Source organism: Amia ocellicauda, chromosome 19 (assembly GCF_036373705.1).
Source record: "Amia ocellicauda isolate fAmiCal2 chromosome 19, fAmiCal2.hap1, whole genome shotgun sequence".
Classification (NCBI taxonomy): Eukaryota; Metazoa; Chordata; class Actinopteri; order Amiiformes; family Amiidae; genus Amia; species Amia ocellicauda.
In genome coordinates this window covers 22996034-23012311 of record NC_089868.1, presented here as the reverse complement: position 1 = coordinate 23012311, position 16278 = coordinate 22996034, and the positions used below count along the sequence as shown (strand labels likewise).

At 37.9% G+C, this 16278-nt stretch overlaps 1 protein-coding gene across 1 annotated transcript; it reads left to right on the top strand.

Annotated features, from left to right (window-relative positions):
• Positions 1-10158: 10158 nt before the first annotated feature.
• rgs4 (regulator of G protein signaling 4) lies at positions 10159-15040 on the top strand. The gene is made up of 5 exons (XM_066692279.1): positions 10159-10287; positions 10774-10881; positions 11596-11657; positions 12857-13023; positions 13398-15040. Exons 1-5 carry the CDS (start codon positions 10244-10246, stop codon positions 13644-13646), a joined length of 630 nt encoding a protein of 209 aa, XP_066548376.1. The 5' UTR covers positions 10159-10243; the 3' UTR covers positions 13647-15040.
• The last annotated feature ends 1238 nt before the right edge of the window (positions 15041-16278 follow it).

Sequence of the window (16278 nt, the reverse complement as noted above, 5' to 3'; positions counted from 1 at the left end):
TTTAAATGCCCCAGAATCTTCCATTTGGTGAGAAATTAGATTTCCCTTGACAGTAAATGTGGAATATTTGATAAGCAACGAGCATATTTACCGCAGAACAGGCATTTAAGATTAAAAGTGTCACTCTTTATTACAGTGGTGACTGTGATCTTAGCAAGATTGTCTGGCTTTGTCTCTTGTAAATGAAAGTCCCCTCCCCGGGAAAAAACCCTCCTCGGGATCTGGAAACAATATATACTGATTCGTACATACATACATACATACATACTGTACACGTGTGTGTAATGATTAGTGGTGATAAGTTCTTATACACGTGAAAAAGCAGTTCCTGTTTTCCTCAGCTGTGTAACCTTTATATTCTTACACACTCTTATCACTGTATTATAACATTGACAGCTAACGTCCTGACGGTGACAAAGATTTGCACCAGCTGCCAAGTCTTGGTTAACTAATCTCACTCTCTGTTATATGACATCCCCCATTTTAGTGTCACTCAATGTGATAAAATATACTTTTCCAGAAGGAGCTATGTGGAAACAATTACAATGCGATTTGGCATCGTGCCCCAGGGCCAGTGTATATTATTTTTGAATGCCCAACTGAATGTTTTAATGCTTGTACATTTCTCTAAATAATAGCATAAATATTACTTTACTCAGAACAGCATGTTTATGAAACCCTTTCAAATATCCCTGTGTTTATTTCAGATTTCAGACGCCGACCCTCGTTAATATCTGGTAATGTTACGCAAATCGGTTAATTGTTTCAATGCAGGGCTGAGTGTTGTTTGTGTCATGTGGGAGACTAAGAGTGCATTTTATTCACTTTTTTCCTTGAACCTGGGTGTATATTATATTTTATCACTATTATCATTATTATAATTATTATGAGTATCACTTATCACTTATTTAATGCTATCACTATTATTACATGTTGTTTGAACTTATTTTTCAACTGGGACTGGTTTCCTCGTGGACAGATTCTGAGGTGACACCTCAAAAAAAAAAAAACAATTGCTGGGGATTTTCCAACTGGGCGCAATCAGTGACCAATTGGCAATCCATTAACTCAAGACTTGATTGGCCCACGTTCTTTTAATTGCATTTTAAGAGCCTTTTTAAAGCGAGGTTACAGAGGCAGAGGAGAGGAGATTGAGTGCACAGATTGGAGAAGAGAGCAGAGGAAAGAAACCGAGCAAACCGAGCTCAGAGCAAGGTGGAGCAGGAGGGTACACGGAAGGGCAGATGTGAGGGGAACGCAAAAAGACAGACAGACAACTGAACACATTGGAGGAACCGTTCCCAAGAAGTTACGAGGCGGTGCACTGTTTTATTTTCCCCCATAGTCATCCTGGGTTCTGTCCTCTCCCCTTTGGAAGTCAAGGAGGACTCACTAACCAGACTGCTGGGTGCGTGGCATCAGCGTGTCCCCCAGGACTCTGCTGTTCCCTTTGTATTAATTGCTAATTATTGCTTTTAAATTGGAGTCCGTCCTGTGCATGGTGTTGTATGGTGGTCCTGGTTCAAGAGGCGCAACTAGGGATATTCGAACCAGAGGTGTGGAAGAGAAATCAAAAGAAGCAACGGTTCCTTTCTGGGTCCTAGTGCCCTGAATCCACTACGACTACAATCAGTTTATTTGTGTAAGGCTTCACTCGCCTTGCGATAGTACCCACCTCACCCCCGTCACATTCGCATATGTTTCTGATGAACCTACAGTTTTTCCTCTGGAACCTACCCACTGATTTCTCTGTAGAAGAGTTTGCCCTGAATCTATATTGATATATACACCAAAAATGATTTATTTTGCTCTTACTCTTGCCCGTGTCCAACCTGAGAACATTTGTATTCCGACACAGTGAACTCAGAGGACTGTTGTGTGTATAATCAAATTTAGACAACTACATTTCAGTATTTTGATTTCCATTGTACTGGAAACAAAGACATGGTGAACATTTTGTTTTATAGCAAAGACATATTCCCCAGAATAGACAGGGAACATGCGGTTAGGGATATATATATATATATATATATATATATATATATATATATATATATATAGAACATTTATAGGAATATGCTGTTGAGTCATCTTCAGAATATAAATTATACCAAGACTATTCAAATATATAGTATTCAAAAAGGTTACCATGTATTTTTCTGTTACAATTTCTAAGAAAAAGGTATCCAACTCAGTTCCTTTCAACATACCATATAAACAAAACTACGGAAATAGAAATGAAGATAACAAGCCTGGCATCTTGAATGAGCCTTTGTAAACAAACATTAATAATAATATATACATATACACCCTCAATAAACCGGCCACCTGAACTCTGCCTCCTCAGAAACAGCCAGTATTACCGTGTGTAACAACTCGGGAACTGAAAAGCTGACACTGTTGTAGACATTTTTTGATTGGTATCCAGTTAAACTGAAAGAGATTTTCACTGTTGTACCCTTGAGCAAGGCACTTTACACAGAATGCTCCAAGTACAAACCCATCTGTATAAATGGGTAATTGAAACAATGAAACAATTATGGAATATATTATAACAATTCTAAGTCGCCCTGGATAAGGGTGTCTGATAAGAAATATAATAACAAAGTTGTTGTTAGTTTGCACAACTTTATCTATAAGTAGAATTGTCCCTAATGGGTACGTCTGGCTGGCAATGCTGCTTCTGTGTCTGAAATTGTAGCAAAGGTTTAAGGAGTTTAGCAAGTGTTTAATGTGTCTTAATATATATATTAGAATCTGGTAAATTTAACCTTTTACAAAGTGAAAGTGTGTAATAATATATGTAGCTTGTAATAATGTAATAAATATGTAATAGTAATATCAGAAGAGAAGATAGATAATAACAATAATATATAGATGGAGTTCTAGAATGTTCGTTCTGCCACACAGACATCATTATTCAAGATATTATTTATTCAAGACATAACCTTTCTATAAACTCTCTGCTTTGGGGCTTCATGTTCTATAATTTACACACACAATCCAGGCAGATGGTCAAGTGTGTTAAGGTTAGTGTGGATGGAGATGCCGTTGACCATGTCGGCTCCAAGGATAGCAAACACACAGAGCAGATGGGTCCCTCTGACAGAGCCCATCTGTCCGCTGGTTGTCCTTGTAAAAGTACAGCGGAGTGTCGTGTTTTTTTGTATGTAATGTAGTGTGATAGTGTGATGAGGCCAGTTTTTCTGTTGTTTCAAGTGGAAACCAGTGGCAGGAGAAATAGGTGTTTGCATTGCTTAAAATATGTATTTGTTTGACTCCACCGCCCCCCCATGACTTGTTAAATAGTGATGACAAGAAATGCACCTAAGCAAGTTATGTAAGCATACAGCTAGAAACCTTACACCGGTTTTTACACTTCCTTTGATTCAGTGTAGTGACGGTGATTGAATCTCAGGTGATTCCAGAATGATCCAGTTTTCCAGTCTTCAATAGCAATCTGAGCGATTGCGAATAAACAAACATTATACCAAATTACTTCTACACTCCATGAATCAGATTTTGCTCTTTCCTTTATTCCTCCTTTATCCCCATCCTTCAGTTCTGGGAAACTAGCATAACACATATTGCTCATTTAGTTACCCTTTCCATAAACCCATCAGAAATGTATCTCATATTTAGCAAAAACAATAGCTACCCGCCTACCCCCCCCCCCATACTCCTACAATACTAAACAATTAATCAATGTTAGGAATGCCTTTAATCTCACAATTTAAATGTATAAACTCTGTCCAATGTATTGTGTTCTGTTCGGCTCCATGAGTATCGTATGACATTGTTTTGATTCCCAAAATGTGTTTTATGTTTCCTACAGCCTAATGAATATAAATGTGGTGCATGTGTTATGTGAAATACATAAACCGCAACTATATTGAATAACTTGTGTTACTTTGTTGTCTTATATTTCTTCCTGGTGACATGTAATCAAATTGTGCCCGGTCCATTATGTGTTTGAACCTTAAAACACATCTAGGGCTGCACTTTCTCCCGTGGCTCATTATTTTGAGTGAGTTTTCTATTAGCTGGTGCTCTGAGAACATTACGATCCGGTGCTGTTTTGTTCTCACATCTGCCGTGTGCTGCATGGACTGGATTTTAACATCAATCACCACTGATTGCAGGACCATTTTCTTATGTGTCACACTGGAATGAAGCCCAGTTTGTAAAATGCTCGGTGTTATTGTTTAAAAAATCATCTTAACATGCAAGTTTTAGTAAGTGCATTTGTATTTTGAACAGCCGTTAAAATGATCTAACTTCACAAAACACCGAACTATTTTTGATGCTGTATTTCGTACTCAGATGGGATGCTTTTATTGGCCTGAGATAAAGTTCACGTGAGGCTACAATTCCCTAAGATATAAAAACACATGTTGGCGATTTGCTTGCATCATTTAATCTCTACTTTAGAAAGACAGGACATTTTTAAGAGAGAGGCATTTTGTTTACGCAGGAAGAACTGGATTTTGTGTCATTGATTGTGAGAGGACAACCCTGACTCCCTCGAATACCGTAGGCATGTAAATAGACTTCATACAATGACAACAAGACCATAGGTACCAGTTGGGTGTGCTTCAATGTTTTATTATAGTCTTATCAATTCTCGTATCATGTGCCAGTGCATGGTCAGGGACAGAGAAACGACAACACAAAGACCTCTGTCAGTATTAGGGCTGTTTTTCTATGGAGGAAACTAAACCACAGTGAGTGGCAGGTGGCGTTGTGTAAAATAATTTTGGATAGGCCACGTTGTGTGAGATTATTATTAATGCAAACCACAGGCAAAGCAGATGTCGTATTTAGAAGAAATGGAAATAAAATACACAATTACAGAAAGGTTATATTCAGGGTTCTGATGAATACAACCACACAGCAAAAGACAATAATAACAGATGAAATGTACTGACGACAAAAGCATCACCCTGATATATCTTAAAATGGCTACACAATGGATATGTACACAAAACAACCTTATAGACACTGTATGAATGAGATATGATTAAAATTCACCAAAATTATTTGAAAAATGTGTGAGAGAGAGAATCATTTATATGAAATTAATATTGGATATAAGTATGTTATTTTCGTAACACACTAAGACACACTATTCAATAATTGCACCAAAGAAATGGGTTTTAATCCTGAATGTTAATAAACTAAAGTAGTTAGGGAGCTGGGATTATATTAATAGCTCTGAAGGACAAATCCACACTCTAGATTTCAGTTTATGTTTTGTGTCTGAAATCACAAAACAACCTTAACTCCGCAAAATAATGATACTGCTTGACAAATCCAACCATATTGATGGTGCCCTTCTTGCTAAACAAATATAGCTTGAGAAGAAAACAATCATTGATGTGAGATTAAAAGTATTAAGACCGGCAGTATTTAGTTATCGGGTCCTCCAGAAGTTTTCTATCAAATCTATTCGTCACCGAGATGGAATATGTTGAAACGGTGACGATGATAAAAATTCAAAATATGGTGAAACATAAATCTTTAAAAAAAAATGTGCATAAAGCAGCCCAAGCATGTTATTTGTGTATCGCTTTCCTCCATAAGCTTGTGAAATCTCACATCTCTTACGGAAAAATTCAGGAAAGCAATTTCTTAGCTGCAGCGATCCAATCTACAAATATTTATGTACGATGTTTGTGGTCCGACCGTTTTTCAGTTAGTAAGAAAATGTGCTGTTAAAATGGATATCTCTATCAAACTGTACTGTGGTAAACTGAGGTAAAAACAATAAGGAGATTAAGTAGGTAGGTAAGTCATGAGTGATTATGAAAAATACTTAATAAGAACAGAACAGGTTAAAGTAAGAATGTGAAGCTCACAGCATGAGGAAAATATTACTGGAAGTAAGTGGCAGCTGCTGTCTAATTAAAAAAGCACAGCCAGCTAATTGTAGCACTTCAATATTACTAAAAAATATATGCAAAGTGTGTTTCCTCACGTTTCGCTGTGCCTGAAGGATTCACACGTGCCGGCAAAATCACATGCATCTCCAACTGTCTCTCTCTGGTGATATTTAAGCAGGTTACCATTGAGAATAGTTTAACTATAGTTGGAAATTCAATCAAGCGCTTTCTCACCGACCATTCCTCAGTCATGTAATTACTGCTCTGAAAAAGGATTTAATCATGTTACCAGCCCAATGTACAGATTCATCCGGGGGCAGTGGAAATGTGTCACTTAGAAAAAGGTTAATAACGTCTTCATCAGGCCTGCACGGTTGGGTCAGTGCGTGAACCCGGAGAGTCGCACGACATGAAGGTGTCAATTGAAATCAAATCAGCATGAACAAAATAAAAAAATATATTTTATCTGTGTTCGAGTGCATTTTCTTGCGATCATACCAGCTTCAATCGTTTTCAAATGAATTTCCATTGAAATACATTCAAAGAGCATCTGAGACTTGCCACAATGTCCGCATTGATCTTTCTCTGGACTGTGTCCCATGGTAAACCACAATGAATGGTTTGTAATTTGCGATTTGGGGGTAGGTCATAGTCTTGAAGTGGTCTAGGCCTTCTAGACTGTCACATTATTTCAAATAAGACAGAGCAATATATACAATTCTGCTTCACAAAAAGGTAAAACAATATTTTGAAGACTTTTTTCTCATCCAGTACTCATTTGTACCACAGGGAGAGGGACGGAGACTTTGTGTTTCAACAATTTAGCGATAGCGAAACAATACAATGACAGTAGGAGCTGAACGACTCATGACCGCAGGACTGTTGTCTCTCATCGTCGGAAATCCTTGAGTGCAGCAGCACCAATAAATTAAGGAACCTGACATTTTTATTGTTTATGTATTTCTGTCTTGGCAGACTCCATTGTGCCGGTGAACGGAGAATAATTCTCCAGCTGTCCCACAGGTGATTAAGTGCCGCTGGTAATTATCACTGATGAAGCACCGGGGGGCTGTGGCTTTTCAATAAGGGAGCAGTCGCTATTTTTATCTCATCTTAAGCTCTGTAGGCACCTGTAGCTTCACACGTTTGCCTTCACATGTTGTCAAATTGCGTCTCATAGTTTTAGCAGGTGACGAATCTGAGGAAAGAGGCTGATTTGAATGCAAGCTTTTATGAATGCTCCACAAAGCTCTTACTGAGATGTTTCTGAAGGCTTCTTTAAGTGTCTGACACATGAGGTGACGGAGGCCTTTTAAAAAAAATATGCCGCTGTTGTAATGAAGACGTCTGTTTTTTCTGTGTTGTACGATATGCTTTCGTCAGAATATGTGTTGTGTTATCATAGTCTGGACGGAAGATGGGTGTTAATCTTTACAAAATGTGTTACTGTGTTCTCTAAAGTCATACTGACACGTCCAAAAGTCCAAAACAACACAGACGTATTGAGGCAGGGAAGTTCGTGGCTTTTCTGCAATGCTATGGAGACACTTATTCTTCAACCAGATAGGACAGCACAATCTCGCCCCAATTACTGCTTATTAGTAACTTGTCCAATGTCATGCTAAACATCTTGCCTGGAGATCTTAATCAAATACTAGTCACAATATTTAAATTATATATAGACCGGACACACTGTAGGAAGCACAGATCAAAGATGGACAAAGGAAGCTATTGAATAAGAGATTAAAAAGGAAGAGCTGAAAATGTGGAAGATGACAAGATAAAATAAACTGCAGGCGTGACGTGGAAGAGAGAAGCTGAAGATCGAAACAAGTGGAGACATCTTGGGGAGGCATTCATCCAGCAGTGGACTGAGATAGGCTGATGGTGATATAATACACACCGATCAGCCATAACATTATGACCACTGACAGGTGAAGTGAATAACATGGATAATCTTGTTATCATGGCACCTGTCAGTGGGTGGGATACATTAGGCAGCAAGTGAACATTTTGTCCTCAAAGTTGACATGTTAGAAGCAGGAAAAATGGGCAAGCGTAAGGATCTGAGCGACTTTGACAAGGGCTAAATTATGATGTCAAGACGACTGGGTCAGAGCATCTCCAAAACTGCAGCTCTTGTGGGGTGTTCCCGGTCTGCAGTGGTCAGTACCTATCAAAAGGACTTAAGGACTTGACTTACAGGAATTAAAGGATCTGCTGCTAACATCTTGGTGCCAGCACACCTTCAGAGGTCTAGTGGAGTCCATGACTCGACGGGTCAGGGCTGTTTTGGGACCTACACAATATTAGGCAGGTGGTCATAATGTTATGGCTGATCGGTGTATGCATATAATTATCTCATTGTCTCATGTGGAAACTGAAATCAATGTTTACTCTATACTTCAGGAATATATTTAAGCATCTACGTTGTAAGACTGGAATTTAGGATACAAACATGTTTTTACTTTTTATTCTCTCCAGGTGGAATGAATCAGGCTCCAGACATGAAAACCAGACTGAACAAAATGCAGATGCCTCCTCCATCCTCCCCTGAATTTGATACGCGGTCGTCAGTGTCACACGGCACATACACTGCTTTTTATCAACTTCTCAGATGAACTCAGTGACATCGGCGTGTCTCTGCAGCTGTCAGAGTGAGAGGGGAGGATACCACTCAGCTCTGAAGTGACTAGTTGCTTACAGACATGTGTTTTCCTTGTATAAAAAACTAAAAACATATATAAAAGCTAACATTAAACATATACATCTGAAAATACTTTTTTTTTGTTTTGCTTTGTGATTTGTTTAATAGCACATTCATTTAATTGATGCTCACTTCCTACTAACAAAGTACTGGCCTGTTTCAAGCGCGGGCAGTGGAGGCTTCAGTTACTATGTGTTGGAATTATTACTCACAGTATTGTGCTTTGTGTTTGATAACAAAGATGCAACAGTAAATAAACCTTCTACAGCATCAATGGAAGCCAAGTTCATGTCTCTTTGGCATTTTGACATTGGAAAACTAAGACTACACGTGCTTTCTATATTTATAAAATAAGACAACTATGCAAACTAGTTCTACCATTTATTTCCCTGCGACATAAGAACTCGTGTTCCAGAAACTTAATCTCGCTGGAGATGTTTATGACTGGCGACAGGAACGTGTCGGATGCAAATTTTGTGATGTCCAGGCCAGGAGTTTTCTGCACGCACATAGCTATTGAATTTGATAAACATACTGTAATAGTAGCAAATAACTGTCATCAAAACAAATAAATCAAAATTTGTATTTAATTGGTCATCCCCCCCCCATTTTACATTTCATTTTACCAGTTCAAATCAATATAGTCAAATTAAATGGTTACTAACAGACGTAATAAAAAAGAAAGATTAATTTATACATTGACTCCTTGTTTTAATAGACTGAAGGGGAAGGGGAGTCCGATTGTCTCTGTTGGTCAAATGATGTATTTTGAGCACTAAATCACATGCAAACTACTTACTGAGAGATCAGTAATAATAATGATAACATATTGTAATGCTTTTCACAATAATAATAGTGTATTAATAGCTGTACATTAATAATACAGTAATACATTCTCTTTTAAGCATTCCAGTGTATTTTATCTTAAACACATTCTAAATTCTAGAAGTAGAAACTAGAAAGTTTCTCATTACAGATGCCTGTATTTCACTTTGACCTTCAGGTGTGTGTCATGTCATTTTTTATGATAAAGTATATTTCAGTATCTTTATTAATCTCTGAAATTACTTAGACTTATTGAGAGTTTAGAATTATTTTTGTCATTACACTTTTCACCCCCTATACATTAAGGGATTTTAAACAAATCTGGAGAGTGTTAGTGGAACAACATACTAATCTGCAAAACATGGACACAGCGATACACACACATTATATATAACAACATAATTTCATTTGAGGCTCTTTACAAACCCCCAATACGATAGACCAGGCTCCTAATGCACATAAGTACCTGTATATGTCTATATATAGAGCCTGGACTCTTTTCACATCAAATACAAATACACAAATCCCCACACATTTATTCTGTCACCCCTTGCCTTTACTGCGTGGAATAGAAAACTGCTCTACTGAGTGGTGTTGTTATTGCATTTCCTCTCTCCTCCGCTGTGATCCTCTGCTCAGCTGCTGTTTTAAAAGCACACACGTGATTGGCTAGCCTGCTGGCCCCATCGACAGGCTGCTATAAAACCCAGGGGCTGAGAGACCTGCAATAAAGCACCAGCAGACACAGAGTGCACAGCACCGCACCGCCGGCTGCACAGAAACATTATTGTTTTATCTGCCTGACCTGGAATTGTAACCCAGATTCAACATGTGTAAGGGACTGGCTGCACTTCCAGCAACATGCCTGAAAAGGTAGGAGGATTTTAATGTTGTTTAAAGGAGTTTTGCAGAGAGCAGCTCTGTTGGAACTGAATATCCTCACTTGTAATGTTTAATCTGTAACAAATACTTATATTTTATTGTTTTACTTGAGTAAAATTAGATTTTTCAACAACCGAATGCTGAGATTTTGAGAGCTTGAAATGAAGATTATTCTTTATGCCTGAAATAAGGATGGATGTGCTAGTTACACAATGAAGTAAATTATGTCCCCCACAATGTTTTTATACAGACAATACAGAAAAGATAACTTTTATTCCGTTCTGCAGTCTATTTTACACAAAATACTGCATTGCAGCATGCCCCCAATTTGAGCAATTCTCCCTTCCACCTTAATGCCACATGTGTACATCTATAGTAGGTTTAGAGAAATCATATTTTCCAGTAAATAATTTTCACTTATAAATGAAAAGTCTGTCTTTATTTCTTTGACTGACGTGTAATATGTTTTGCTTGCAGTGCAAAAGACATGAAGCATCGATTTGGGATTCTTCTTCAGAAACCAGATGCGATGCTGGATCAGAGTAATGTCAGCAACAAGAAAGAGAAAGCTTTTGGAGGGAAGAAGTGAGTGAATAATCCACCAATTATATACAATGCATTCAATTATGCCTATAATTTTGATTTACAATGAGGCACTTTGCCTATAGAGCTATACATGACACCCCCACTACAAAACAAGGCATAAGTTTCACGTCATCAAATTTTAGATTCCCATGTTGTCCTAAAGGGCAAATTCCAACCTATAATGGTGAAAAAAAATGTGTGTCCCTTCCCGTAATTAAAGCATCATTAATCCATGTGCATTTATCAATGATACCACAGAGATCTGATGAAATATCATGCATTTATTAATGACTGCTCTCAATTCGAAGGATGCTCCTTAAACTGGATTCAGGTGGCTCACAGCAATGGACCTGTCAGGGTAAATAACTCATCTCATGTGTGCCATCGCATCATTCTTTAATTGAAAAACAAATACAAGACTAATCTATTGGCTCTGATAAACTCTTTCTTTGCACTCGAAGAGTAACACGACGGCACATTGACAGACTACATCGATTTCTTCTGTATCACCTGCTTGCAGCGTAAAGTGCAATAATAATAAATGTGTAATTTGTCACCAGTCTCTGCAATTGAATTAAGAGACACAGATGGATTAATGATGCTAATTAGAGCTTTAAAGGCAGATAGGCACAGCGATATATTACTTCTATGTTATTGGCTGAAAATATAGTTGGATTCCATGTCAATATAATGTGACATTTCTTTCCTCGATAGGATCTGTCCGACTGAAGTCAAGAAATGGGGAGAGTCGTTGGAGAACCTGCTGAACAACGAAGGTGAGTAGTTGAATAAAAAGCACTATCGATGAGACGTGCACTTCGACTCACATTATGTCACCATTGGCTCACTGCTGCCCCCTGTCACCTGCTTTTATAACGGCCCCTTACAATGGCTCGTTTTCAAAAACAAAATGACAATTTGTCAATCGGGTTTGTGTCACATTTTTGATGATATATCTTAATGTAAGATCTTCAAAAAATGTCATAACTTCCATAAGCTTGAGATCTTTACCTTAATGTAACTGTTATACTCTCTATACACAAACACAATGACAATACCTGCTCTACTGTGCAGTACATTACAGTATTTTATTTCTCCTATTGTCTCAACATCATTTACACCCAAAAAATCTTTGAGTATTGTTGTCAGCACCATTTACAATCTCTTTTTTAAAAACTATTATTGATACCCTGGTGGCCACTTCTATAAAGGCTCAACATGTTCAATGTTCAAGAAGTCTCTGTACATCACGAGAGGCCAGGCAATCTGCCACTGAGCCCAACTGAGAAAACGTAGGCTAGCTGTGACATCCCTCTCATCTCTGCGAACAAGACCCAACCGTGACTGCGTCTGAGTCACTGTGTCCCTCGTGACGTCCGAGGGTCTGGGATCCGACTCTGGCCGAGTTTTGGAACATGTCAAAGTGTTTTCTTATCAAATCAATGTTGGGCATCTAATCCTCCACGACAGCCCCTCGTGGCTAAGCCGGCTCAATCTTGAAGCTCTCAACGTGGCGTACGTGTCCCACGGAAGCCCCTGAGTGGCCCCTGAAGGAACTATTAGTTTATGCTGGCAGCTGTTCAAGTGTTAGCCATGTGGAGATGCTGCTAAAGGAGCAACGACCTCCTGAGAATCGCTCACATGCTGACCTTTCCTTTCCTCGGCTCACTGCCTTGACTTAGTGACCTACTCTCACTTGGAAGGGAGGAAAGGAAATGTATGACACGTAGCTCGTTTGTGCCAATCGATGCGGGTAATCGTTAGTGGACAAAAACGTCTCCAAGCAGTTACTTTCTCATTTAGACTTCCGCACCACAAATTCACAACCCACAACCTCTTTCTGGAGAGGTCTAGACTTTTCCATCATCTCTTTTCACACATACTTATGAGTCATGATGTAAAAATCTATGATATGTAATATTTTATCCCTTTGATGTACAAATATGGCTATAAGACTGTTTTCTTCTCCTTTCAGTTGGCCTGGCCGCTTTTACAACTTTCCTGAAGTCGGAGTTCAGCGAGGAGAACATCGAGTTCTGGGCGAGCTGCGAGGAATACAAGAGGACCATGTCTCAGACCAAACGGGCAGCTAAAGCGAAGAAGATCTACGAGCAGTACGTCGCCGTGGAATCTGAGAAAGAGGTATGCGACCCGAAGAAACATGAAAGCGGTCTTTAATTTAAATCACTACCCCGGGATCTGAACAGCCTGGATGGACTCACTGGATGAAAGAAGACAAACACGAATACTGTTAGACTTTATTATCATTATCCGGTGCCATATATATACGGCGATTACATACTCCTAAACTAACAAAGCAAACAAGCAACTGTTTGATCATATTTTAAGATCACTGCTCGACCCAATTTGTAAGCTTTGAACAGCAATATAGGAACTTGGAACACCGTGTTTTATTACATATTGTGTTTGGTGTTTAACGGCAATGAACACCATTTTAATTACTGCCTTGAATTCAGATATCTTCCTCAGTCAGTAACCATCTATTCAATTTTCAGGTTAACCTTGATTCCTCGACTAGAGAAGAGACCAAGAGGAACCTTGAAGACCCCACAGCCTCCTCCTTCGACGAAGCCCAGCGGAAGATCTTTCTGCTGATGGAGAAGGACTCTTACCGGCGTTTCTTGAAATCAAAGACTTACCGAGACTTACTCCAGCACCCTGGGAGCAGCGGCACCTGTAGCGCGGAGAAGAGAGGGAAGGGACACGTGTCTGAGTTCAACCAGCTGCTTCCACTGTGTGCCTAAACACCCGGGTTTTCAAACGGAGCTTCATTATTTATTTCTAATTTATTTCATTGCCAAGACTTAGCAGTACTGTCTATTACACCAGAGCTTGGCCTGCAGAGATAGGGTTGCTAGACTGACTTGAAACACCCGGAGAAGACCAATAAAAAAAATAGAAAAAGAGTAAACAGCCCACAGTGAAATAATTACCTTTCTCATCTGGCTCTAAAAGGTAAATTCACAATCCGCATGTACTATAGCTGATGGGATTTAGGTTTCTTGTCAATAGGGATGAAGTTGAGCATTAAAGTCTAAACGGTGCTTTGAAGGAGAACGGCACAGTGATCAGTTTTTACCGGTTGGTTTTTTTATGAAATACCGACAAATAACTGGTGCAAAACTTCCTACACATCTAGCTCTCATAAACATATAGTAGCCGCTGAAATTTCAAATGCAATTGAGATCCCTGGTTGTCAATTTATGAACTTAAATATACTTATATAGTCACGGGACCCTGTGTTTATTGAGTAAAGACTTTTATGACTCGCATGACTTGTTCTGCATTTGTTTAAGGTAGCAAAGACATCCTTATCGAAATGTTTAGAGTCGTTCATTTCACATTGTGTTAGAACGGGTTGTGACTCAGCGGAAGCAAGCAAACGGGTATAAAACGACACATGCACATTTTAAGACTGCCGTGAAAAGGCCTTATATGTAGTAAGGGACTATGTAGACTTGAGGTTAAGCCTTTGTTAAATATTGAGACTGCATGAGATTTTTTTAATGAAAGTTTCCACCTCATTACCCTCCCCAGCTTGACCTGACCCAGAGTTTCGCAGTCTGTTATTTGTACTTTATCATGCAAAGACAAATATATATAGTATATATATATATATATATATATATATATATATAAATATTACTAAAGCAGGTTTAATTGTCTAATTGTTCATGTGTTTTGTCCTTTGTTTTAGGCTGAAATGTTAAAAGACTGTTACTGTATGTTTTTGAAAGTCTGTTCATTATGCATTTTCTGCATGTAAAGAATGGAAATATCATGTATAAATATTTTCTAATTTCCTATTGTTGCAGAGAAGACCATGGATATAAATGTGTTGACATACCTGTACTTTGATTGTATTATAGTTATTTAACTTATTGTCTCATCTCATTTTATAATGTCTTTTTATGGCATGGACATTATTTTTTATACAGTTTTATGTTAAAACTAAGCCCCACTGTTTCTTTTATGCCACTTACAATTAAAACATTGGCTTATTTCCTGATTTGCGTTTCATTTGGTGTAGTAGAAGGATTAAACAAAAGCCTGTTTTACAGTAAAGTATGAATACAATACAAATCTCATTTGTACTTGTCTCAAATCAAAATAAATTACTACTAATGTCTCACATAAATGTATTTGTAGAAGAATGTTAAATATAATTGTATTTTATGTTAGTATTCATGTTACATTTCCCAGATTCTGGTAGTGAAACATTATGAGTTCCTTTTGGGAAGTTATAAATACCCAATTATTATATTGTATTTGTTTTCCCTGAAACAGTGAGTCTTTTTAGGTTGTTTAGACAATGGTTTTGTAAAAGACCTTCTTCTGGTTTGTTATTAATTGGGTGGCTATTCTCAAGTGGGAGTCAAAAATAGGCATCACAGGATCTCTGTTTCCATGACAAATATATCCAGACACAAACATAGAAAATGATTCCCTTCGGCAAAAAAAGAATAAAACCTTGTTTCATAAGCATTCAGGTTTAGCCTCAGTTAACATTACTTCTCAATATTTTATATCTCGTTCAATATATAGGCAGAAAAGTCAGAAAATACAATTATAGCATTTATAGCATTTAGTGGCACTTGTTTCCAGACCTATAAAGACACATTCCAATTCCGATTGTCTTAATTGCATAATGTCCTGCACATTGTAAAGGTAGATTTACTTTATTTCTATTTTACTTGGCATTTGAAACATTTAAACTACAGTATATTCTCATAATGACTGAACCACCGTGAAACCAAAATGGAGGCTATTCCACTGAAAATGTATAAATAAATAAACAAACAAATAAATGTTGAATTCAGTGAATGGATGCATAAATAAATCCCCATGTGTTTATTTATTCCAACATTTATTTCTTTATTTGACTATCCTTTATAGACCAAGACTGAATGTGTTTGATAATTGGTCACATTTTTAATTAAAATTCCATTTGGATAAACAATCTTTGCAGAAGGTATGTGCATTGAGACAATCTGTTGTGAGTCAAAGAAGTTAAAATATGATCTATATATACACACATCTACATATAGACCTATCTCTTGTTAATATCATGCAGTTAATAAATAGCAAAAGTCAGTCATTTACCCAGTTACTAACAGAGCCTATAATCTGTCAGAAGAATCATAAGTGTGTGTCATTTATTCAGGAATGCACAGATGTACCTTCTGAGGTAACACCATCTCTAAGTATGTCTATTAGTCTCACTGTGGTGACTTTATCAGCCTTGTAGACCAGTAAGGCTAAATGTTTCCTCGGACGGGGTAGAGATCTTTTCCTAGGTTAGGCCTACGATACATGCCTACCACTCGTTTAGAAGATGATTCACTTCACTGCTGACAGAAATCAACGTTATGAAGA

Bases quoted from the DNA above. Each gene is read 5' to 3' on its own strand.
- rgs4 (XM_066692279.1), top strand. From the start codon at position 10,244: ATGTGTAAGGGACTGGCTGCACTTCCAGCAACATGCCTGAAAAG. The intron at 11,658-12,856 runs GTGAGTAGTTGA...TTCTCCTTTCAG, and splicing joins GAACCTGCTGAACAACGAAG to TTGGCCTGGCCGCTTTTACA. The intron at 13,024-13,397 runs GTATGCGACCCG...TTCAATTTTCAG, and splicing joins CCGTGGAATCTGAGAAAGAG to GTTAACCTTGATTCCTCGAC.